Here is a 9,776-nt window from a genome sequence, read left to right as displayed (position 1 = left end):
GGAATGCAAACGCACAGAAAATCAAAACAACTCCGAGCATGCGCACTCCGTCTGTGGTGGACGTTTTTGAAAAGGCAAGTTTCCCAGTGATGTTGTATTGTATCTTTAAGCAGTTGCACTTGTTCTGAATGCACTTTGTTTTTATGAAAGAACATATTTAATTTTACAACCTTTCAGCAGGCCAGAGGGCCTGTACATTATTATTCAATGTACACATGAGTGCATTAAAGTTAAACATTTAAGACTAAATTTTAATTAATTTTATCCTGTGCATTGTTGCAATGTGCTATAAATAAATATTTTAATAATTTGTAATTGATTAATTCTTTGAAACTTTAATATTAATTTATGCAGTTGAAATGCCTTGATTTTAGTAAGGTTAGTACACAGTCATAGACATAAATGCAATGGTAATAATAATTGCCATAATTTCTTTCGGTGTTTCGTTTTTGGTTTTGGCCTTGCTTTCCTCCTTTTTCGGTTTTCGGTTTCAGCTAAGAATTTTTTTTTCGGTGCATCCCTAATATATATATATATATATATATATATATATATATATATATATATATATATATATATATATTTAAACAATTTACCAGATAACAATATGGCCTTAAAAAAATGCTATGTTTTTTTTTTTTTCTCCATATATACATTAGTATTCCTTGCATTTACCCTCAAGTAGGATTTCATGGCATAAATCTACACAAACGCAAAAAAAACCAATATAGCTAGCAAAATACTTTGGTAATAAACCACTTTTGTAACTGCATAAATATCCAAGTGTTAAGAGTCAAAGTTATCTGTTTAGCTATTACACAATTGTATACGATTCAAAGCTTGCGTTTATTGTTCAGAGTTTATTGCTATTTCGCCCCCTAGTGGAATAAATAGAGACTAGTTTAATGTTCATTTCATTCATTTAAAGTCTACAAGAATGTTTTAATAATAAATATTGCGATATATAATATTTATTCAAATTTTATTTCCTGGGCTGGAATAGAAACTATATTTGGATGCTATAATGCCTATTTTTGACCTACTGTAACACAGCCAAACCTTTAGTGGCAAAAAAAAGAAAGAAAAAATAGAGTAACACACTGATAGAGCAAGAATGATTGAAAACATGCAGGTTTCTAAATATACAGGTTTTTGGCAGGTTTCTGAATCAACAAATACTCATCACCACAGTAAAAAATATTAACAATACCTCATCCAATCCCTTTACCCTGTATTGGACTGACCTACTTCTGATATTGCCTACTTGCAAATGTAACTATAAAAAGGCACTTCATAATAAAATACCTGTAATACCAAGGAAATAATAATAATTATAAATCTAATCTAATAATAATCAGGTAATTTCCAACATTATAACACATTTCATTCTTCTATACATTGCTGCAGCTGTAAAATACTTTTTCATATTCATTTGGAGAAAATCTCAACATTTGAAAAAAAATGGCCCATATAAAAATCCTTTTTAAAAACTTCACATATGTTCCACCAAATCAGAAATTGCAATGTATAACATGACCTGGAGCACACTTACAGTGCATATTTGGGGAACCCTTATTTGGAATGTTTGTGTGAATTCCCTTATTAAGCATTTTTACATTTGCTACATTTCACAACTGCTACATTCCTAAAGTCAAGGTTTTTGTAATATATAAAGTGCAAAAGGTAAAAATGTAGTTTAAAGTACACTGCTCACTGATCTGAATATACCCAGATGCAGACAGAGTGGTGCGAGAGCGCTGCTTTCTCTTTTTCTAGGCCACAGGTGTGTTGTCCGTTTCTTGAGTTTCCTCTTGTGGCAAGAGACTCTCGCTTTCACTAGTATTTTCCAGCCCAAAGAATCGAAGAATGCTGAAATAAAGGGGAAGTGAAACATTAGTGAAACTAATCTAGGTATGTAAGTATTTAACTTTACAAATATGTAGTTTTAAATAATCGTTGGTAGCATTCAACTAATTCTTTCTTCTGGCCAACAATTTACATTTATTTATTACCCACACAATTTTAATCAAAAGCTGCTTGATGTAAAAGGAAAAAAGTTACACAAATAAACCATGTTAATCAAACATCTGCTCCTTCTTTTTTTTACTTAATTATTTCAAACAAATCAGCATCAGTGAATCACATGCCTGTTAAAATGGCTGATTTTTACAATGTAAACAAAAATGTAATATAAGATAAACATGAAAATGTGAAATTTTCTTTGTTTTACAATAATCTGGTTGCATAAGTGTGCCAACTATTGAATAACTGGGAACATGGCTATGTTCAGAATCTCATGTTCATATGTAATCATCATACCACTGCCATCAATTACATCAAATAATTCTGTCTAGATCAAAATAAAGATTAGCTACATAAATCTAATCCTGGAAAACATTGTCGAAAATCATTTCTTATATCAATTTAAATGAAATGTATTATTTTATCATTATTACTCCAAAATGACTGATAACATCCTAAACCCCATTACATGAGCAGTCATAAAACCTAGCAGAATCCAGCCTGACTACTTTATCAACTAGCACCATGCTTTCTCCTCTAACAATTTATTTATTTTTAATTTCTACTTGTACATATCTTCACATAAGATCCATAAATTCTGCAAATGCTATCCTGACACTACCATGTCAGGATATATATATATTTCTATATATTGTTATACTTAGAGACTTCTAAGTGTGAGAAATAAAACCCATTTTTAATGTGTTTGATTTAATTTGAGCTTTGTCTCTAAACATAGTATAAAGGAAACATAATGTGTACAGTCATGAAGCAAGCTCAAGGTCCTTTTTTTTTTTTTTTGGTCAGACTGTATTGATTTTCACATTATTCAGAGTCCAGTAGGGTCAAGTAAACATGACGTCATTTTTTCCCCTAGTTTTGTGAGCACTTGTTGATTAAACACAGAAAGACAAGTTCAATTTGGATCCCTATCTGTAAACTGATTAGCAATAGCATTAAAAACACTGACAGTTGTTATGATAAGCACAAGTTTACATGAATAATATTGATTATCAGTAAAACGGCAACTGTCAAGGGGTGGGATATATTAGGTAGCAAGTGAACAGTCAGTTTTTCCGAAGATGATGTGTTGGAAGCAAAAATAATTGAAGAGCATAAGATTCTGAGCGACTTTGTCAAGGGTCAAATTATGATGGCTGGACAAGTGGCTCAGAGCATCTCCAAAACTGCAGCTCTTGTCAGGTGTTTCCACTGTGCAGTGATTAGTGCCTAGCAAAATATGGTACAAAAAGGGACATCTGGTAAATCAACAGCAAACTCATGGGCTTTAAAGGATCTAATAGCAATGTGAGAACATGTACCTCATGTACTACATGTCACCTATCTGCACCCCATAACTTACAGTACCTACAGTAATATCTCAATTGTGTGGCTGATTCGGGCACATTAATTGTATTAGTACCGATTTTTAAATCACAAATAATTCATTTTTTTCTCAAAAAATCTGTTTTGTTTTGATGCTTGTTGAACCACTGAATATTTTTGTCAGTGTATAAAAGAAAATGGTAGTTGGTAAAGTAATGAAAGTTTCAAAAGAATTGTCAAAAATATTCCATTAATGTTAAGGGATGTGTTTTTTACCCTAATACATATTATTTTATCCAAGAACTGCTACTATTAGAAAGACTGTCCTGTGTGCGCTTATTCCAAGTGTCCTAGTCACAATAGCATGAAAATCCTGTCAACACACTGTCGACTTTACAGTACACAGATAAAAGTCAAAAGAGAATCTATCCAGAAGCAAATGTGTTTCCTCTTGAGTCTGGTTCCTCTCAATTATTTATTCTATATGTTATTTTAAGACCATTTTTCTTGCCATTGTTGCCTTCTGAACTACTTATCATGGACACATACAGTTGAAATAATTCTGTATTTCTATAAAGCTGCTTGTTGACAATGTCTGTTGTTTAAAGTGATACACATAAAACTGAAATAAAGCTTCCATATAGCTGGCTTTAACTTACCCTATATAAAATATTTCTTCTATTATTATTATTTCATGACTAATTCAAAAAGACTATTACAGATAGTCCATAATCTAAAGCATAGCCATAGATTAAAAACCAGTTTTCAAAGAAAAACATATAGTCTTTCATGCAATAAGGCTTCCAGTAAGGAGATGTTTAACATACAGGGTAGTCTTCAGTTTCAGCACTTCCTAACATTTACTACAATTTCTGCTATGGGAAAAACATCGGGACAGAGGACTTTGCACTTTCGAGCTTCTTGCTAACATGACATGACACTGGAAAATGCAAAGTCCTGTTTCCTAAATCTACAGTATTTTTGTCACATTCATTTCAAGAGAGAAAAGAAAATTAAAGCACAGAAGCACAGAGACGCATACTACTACATACTACAAATGTTACATGACCATATGCGTACCAGACTGCCTTTAAACGTTGTTTGTCTGATTGGAACAAGATGCATCTGAACCTATTCACACTTATAATCCCTTTATCACATCACCCAAGACACATGTTTATTCCAAGTATGAACTCTATAGAAAACCATATGCCCAAATTCTTACCCAAGCAGACTCATGGGAATAAGGCACAAGACACCAGCCAGGAGGAAGGCAAAGCCAGAGAACCAGCCCACTGTAGCAGCATAGATGCTGTTGAATGCTGCAGTTGCCACGGTAGTTGTTACGTTATCAATGGCAGTCACACAGGCAAAGAGTGCACCTTGAACAAGCAAAAGAAAAAAAAAGATTAAGTAATTACATCATTAAAGGACAGGAATATGTCTTGAAATATAAGAGTTTTGCATGGCTGAGTGTATGTTCATATGACAAAGCAGGAATGACAGAAGAGCACTTGATACAGTAACTTGGCTGAGTAAGTGTTTTTAGTTGCAGAACAGTGGTTTAGTGGTTTAAACATACCCTGCTCACTCTTTGAGACCATCTTCGACATTATGGAGCGCATGACAGGAAATGGCATGATACCCAGGAGCATGGGAATCCTCACTACAGAAAAGAAAATTGTAATAATTATAATTAAAACATTTTAGTTTATAGTAATATTTTTTGCTTATTATTAATTATTATTATTATTATTATTATTGTGTATTGAAGAAAGCAAGGTATTGTAATTGGACACTTTGGCCTTTGTTACAGCCGGCTGGAAAAGTGTCACCAAATTGCAATAAGAAAATAAAGAAAACTAAAACAATGGAAAAGCAAAAAAAAAACATTAGTTTTAGATAAAAAAAAAAATTCTTAACTGCACTATATGGGCAAATGTTTGCAGACAGCAGACCGTCATGCTTATATATAGTCCCTCCCCAGATGTCTGCCACAATTTGGAAGCACACAGCAATATTAAATGTCTTTCTATGCATTAGCATTAGGATTTTGATTCACTAGAACTAAGTAGTGCTAACCTTCTCCAGCATAACAATGCCCCTGGGCACAAAGCAAGCTTCATGAAAACAGGGTTTGCCGAGGAGAGAGCGGTAGAACATACTTTTGACCATGTTAAAAGTACTTTGTGTTTCATACTAAGCTGTAATGCAATAATAGCTGTTTCAAGAATAACTATAACATGCATGTACAATGCTGACTGAAATCAACATGCAATTTTAGAACATTAAAGGCAAAAAAATATTTGAGTCCTTGATAGATAACATATAGCGCTAAATCAAGGCGAGGTTAAAATACAGTCATTTATTGCTGATCAGCATTTCAGTCTAGCTGCTTATGCCATGTGAGAGGATTTCTGGTTTAAGCAAAGATAAAGGAGTAAACATGAACAATGAAAAAATGGCCTGTTTTGCTTTAAACTATCATGTCTTCCTGGCATTATTTCTATCAACAGCAGATGTTTATGGCTTAAACGTTCACTTAGATCAGGGGTCCGCCAAACAATAGCCCATTTGGAACGGCCCTCTGAAGGGACATATTTTGACATTTTAATTTTAAATACGTTTTACTCATATCATGTATGTATTTGATATTAAAGATTAGCTTTCAAACTGAAAATTTCCCTTAGTTATTAACAAAGCATAATTATTTGTTAGATTTACCCACTAACCAACAGAATGGTACATTTAACATAACATTTCAACAACAAAATGGCCAAACGGGGACAATTTATTATTTTTTTTGTTCAATTTTTTGTTATATACTGTGTATAACAAAATAATAAACTAATCTAGCATTAGGGCAAATAAATGCATTTAAAATCATAATAAAATCTCCGCAATAATACTGGTAATCCCTCCGGCCCATGTATTTTTCTATTACAGAGCGAACCCCCCACCCCCCACCCCAACCCTCATTAAAAGAAGAGAAAAATGATGTGGTCCTCCCAGAAAAATTGTTGGAATTAGATATATGCTAATAATGCTTCTTTAAAGAAAGGTAATATTTTGAGAAAAAATAAAAAATAAATCATTGAAGTCACTTTGTGTTTGGAGCGCCTTAATATGTGTTGATGTGTTGTTGTGTGTTAAACTCAATACTGTAAGTAAGGAATCAAAGATCAAACACTGCTTCACAGTGCATGCTGTTATCGACCCAAAGTTTCGACCCAAAGTTTATTATTAATTTCTTTTTCAATAAGAGCATGTCTTTAAGGGTTTATTCCTCTAATATCCTCTGAGTAAATCTACAATTAAAATGGAATGCAATTGACATTGTATTCTTACTTGTTTATGTAAATATGTCTGTCAAAGTAATAAATATTTAAAAAAAAGTCTTTTTTTTTATTTCGCTCTGTTTGAATATGTGTAGAAGTAGAAACTGTGGTGAAATTTACCAAGAAACATCAGAAGTGTGGTTTTGATGAAAGCCATCATCACTAAGCCAATGAAAACGGACAACATCCCAATGAAGATGATGCTAGGGGCAGAGAGGCAGCATGATAACACATAAACCCCAACGAAGCTGACAGCAAACACAGCCGTGGACAGAGCCGAGCCATAGCCAATGAGAATTTCATTCCAGCACAATGGTTCATTCAGCTCGTAAAGCGTGACCAAACTCAGGCCTCCAAAGTAAACAAAACTGAATGAGCAGAAAATGGTTATCAAGAGTATAAGCAGGCAGTTCCTGCTCCTGCTTCCCCGGGCAAAGAGTTGGTAGATCCCAAGAGTAAGCTTCTGCAAAATATGAGGGTCGTTTTCAGCACAGTTCGTGCTGTCAATCACTCTGCTCTCCTCCAGAATAAACACTGCATAAACCAGATTGAGCACATGGAATATGGCAGCAGTGAAAAAGGGCCAGTTAAATCCTGTGGCATGCAAAAAATAGCCAGTGGAGATCACGGCAACGCCGGAGAGAAGCCCGAGCATCATGTCCAGTCCTGCCATCCGTAGCATCTTCTGCTTTCCATCCTCACACAAGTCAGCCACGTAGGAGAAACAACCACCCAGGATAGTGCCAATGCCACCAAAGAGGGAGCTGAATATGGATGCTGCGATTAGCAGGTAGAGGTTAAGCTCAAAGATGGACACTGCTAGAAGGCACAAGCAGTAGACCAAAGAGCCTATGAGAGGAAGAATGATGGTGATTTTACGTCCACGCTGGTCACTATAAGCCACAAGGACAAGGGTCATAGGGAGACTGGGGATCATGGAGAAAAGTTCTGAGTACATGGAGAACAGCGATGCTGCTTTTTGCACTTCCTGGGAAAATACAAAAAGTACAGCTGAAAAATAATTACTGTAGAATTACAAAACTCTAACCATGTAAATCAACCTAGAGGGTAAACACATGAGGCAGAAAGCAATGCTAACCATTTTGGTGTTAGTCATGGTACATGAAGAAAAAACAGAAAGAGAAAAGAGGAAGCAGAATGCAGAAGTTACTGAAAGAGGTCATATTTTGACATTATAATAATAACAACATGTGTGTGTGTGTGTATGTGTATGTATATATATATATATATATATATATATATATATATATATATGTATATATATATATATATATATATATATATATATATATATATGTATATATATATATATATATATATATATATATATATATATATATATATATATATATATATTTATATATATAAAATACAAATATCCTTCTCGCCGTCAGTACATAGGACCTTTTAAAGAAAAATCCCCCTTGAACTTATTTTTAATTAGTGACCTTTTTCTGCTGTTCAAGATTCATTTTGAAATTAACATAAAGTTGACTATTTAGTTTAAACACTTCTCCTTTTTTTACCTTCAGTTACAGTCATACCTAAAGAGAGTGATTCAGCATGAACTGGAAGTCTATGCTCTGCTCAAATCATCTTTCGCAACAGTACCACCATCAAAACAATCATGTTTTTATCTTGTATTTGATTTTAAACTGGATTTTGGGTAAATTGTGACATTAAAGATTACTAGAAAATGGAGGAAAGGAGCTCTTGATGTTTTATTTTTGGGACCCAACAGCTGACCGACTTGTATTTTTTTCCTCTGATTAAACACCAGCTGCATTTGCAACATCCTGATGTCAGTGTAGCACAATTCTCCAGGAAAACCAGGATTACCACATCAACCAATACATTGCCATCTGAATCACAAAGCACATTGGATATATTTAAACCTAAACATGTGTGCATTAGTTTTAGGGAAGATTAAACTTGTTAACAAATGCAAAAGCTTGCAAACACATACAGGAACAACCATTTGCATGACTGAAGACTTACTTCATACTGGCTGGAGAGGTTGCTGGAGTGGTTCGTGTCGCACTGGGATGAAGTGTCCATTACCGGGTAGGACGTGTTGGTGATCTGCTGCCACAGACGGCGGTACACATACTGCTGCACCAGAGGATACACCATAAAAATGGCAAACGCGTACACAGCCACCACCGGCTCCACCAAATACAAGCCCTTCATCCCGACAGACCCTGGAACTGCAAAAGAGACAACACATCCCATGAACATTACATTAAGCTCCGTCCGAAACCAAAATGTAATTTGAGTTAACACTCAAATCCTGAAATGGTGTATTATTAAGAGGTTCAACTTAATCGTCAGATACATATTACTACCAACTCCATTTCAATCACACTAGTCAAAAGTTTACCTCCGTCTGATAAAGTAGACACAGACAAAGATTACGACTCTGTCATAAACCATAAACCATACTGCTGTTGGTTACGAATTGACAGTCTTGTGTGTTGGCTGATACTAAACTGTTCCTGTTTTCGGTACATCCTGGAATCTCATTGGACAATTATCCTGAGCCAATCATATTCATGGGCGGGGAGAAGCGCTTCTTGTCTCCTTCTGCTCAACCTATTCTTGTATCAATAACCAATTTATTACTATCTAACTTTGTGACCTTCAAAAACTATAGAAATGTAGTGGAGACAAAATTAATGCAATATGTAGCAACATTAAGTAAATAATTTAATCAAATTACTACCTAATATTAAAATGATAATTTAGCATAATAACCATCAACTATATTTTATGCTTAAAATTTGGTATTATATTGTATTTGGATTGTAGTTTTTATCAATTGGTATAGTTATTGTAAACAGGATTTTTTTTTTATTTAAAAAAAAAAAATCCCATTGTCAGTCAGCCCTCATGGAGCAGGGCCACCTGTCAGTCAATCTGTCACAGTTAGGACAAAGTCAATGTGTGAAACGAGACCTCTATTTTATTATTATTATTATTATTATTATTATTATTATTATTATTATTATTATTATTATTTACCAGTACTGTATTTATGTATCTATGATAGGTAAAGCAGTTGCTGCCCCC

The 9,776-nt window shown here is 34.1% G+C and overlaps 1 protein-coding gene across 1 annotated transcript; it reads right to left on the bottom strand.

The window, feature by feature from the left end:
- Positions 1–965: 965 nt before the first annotated feature.
- LOC124393986 (solute carrier family 46 member 3) lies at positions 966–9,382 on the bottom strand. The gene is made up of 6 exons (XM_046862082.1): positions 9,088–9,382; positions 8,706–8,914; positions 6,807–7,674; positions 4,931–5,014; positions 4,574–4,730; positions 966–1,869 (listed from the first exon to the last, which is right to left on the bottom strand). The coding sequence occupies exons 2-6, from the start codon at positions 8,895–8,897 to the stop codon at positions 1,773–1,775; spliced, it is 1,398 nt and encodes a 465-aa protein (XP_046718038.1). The 5' UTR covers positions 8,898–8,914; positions 9,088–9,382; the 3' UTR covers positions 966–1,772.
- Positions 9,383–9,776: the final 394 nt, after the last annotated feature.

This window comes from Silurus meridionalis, chromosome 11 (assembly GCF_014805685.1).
Source record: "Silurus meridionalis isolate SWU-2019-XX chromosome 11, ASM1480568v1, whole genome shotgun sequence".
NCBI classification, from domain to species: domain Eukaryota; kingdom Metazoa; phylum Chordata; class Actinopteri; order Siluriformes; family Siluridae; genus Silurus; species Silurus meridionalis.
Note: the sequence above shows the minus strand (reverse complement) of the source record. Positions and strands in the feature narration are given on the sequence as shown.

Bases quoted from the DNA above. Each gene is read 5' to 3' on its own strand.
- LOC124393986 (XM_046862082.1), bottom strand. From the start codon at position 8,897: ATGAAGGGCTTGTATTTGGTGGAGCCGGTGGTGGCTGTGTACGCGTTT. The intron at 7,675-8,705 runs GTAAGTCTTCAG...GTATTTTCCCAG, and splicing joins ACCTCTCCAGCCAGTATGAA to GAAGTGCAAAAAGCAGCATC. The intron at 1,870-4,573 runs GTAAGAATTTGG...CCTTTATTTCAG, and splicing joins ATTCCCATGAGTCTGCTTGG to CATTCTTCGATTCTTTGGGC.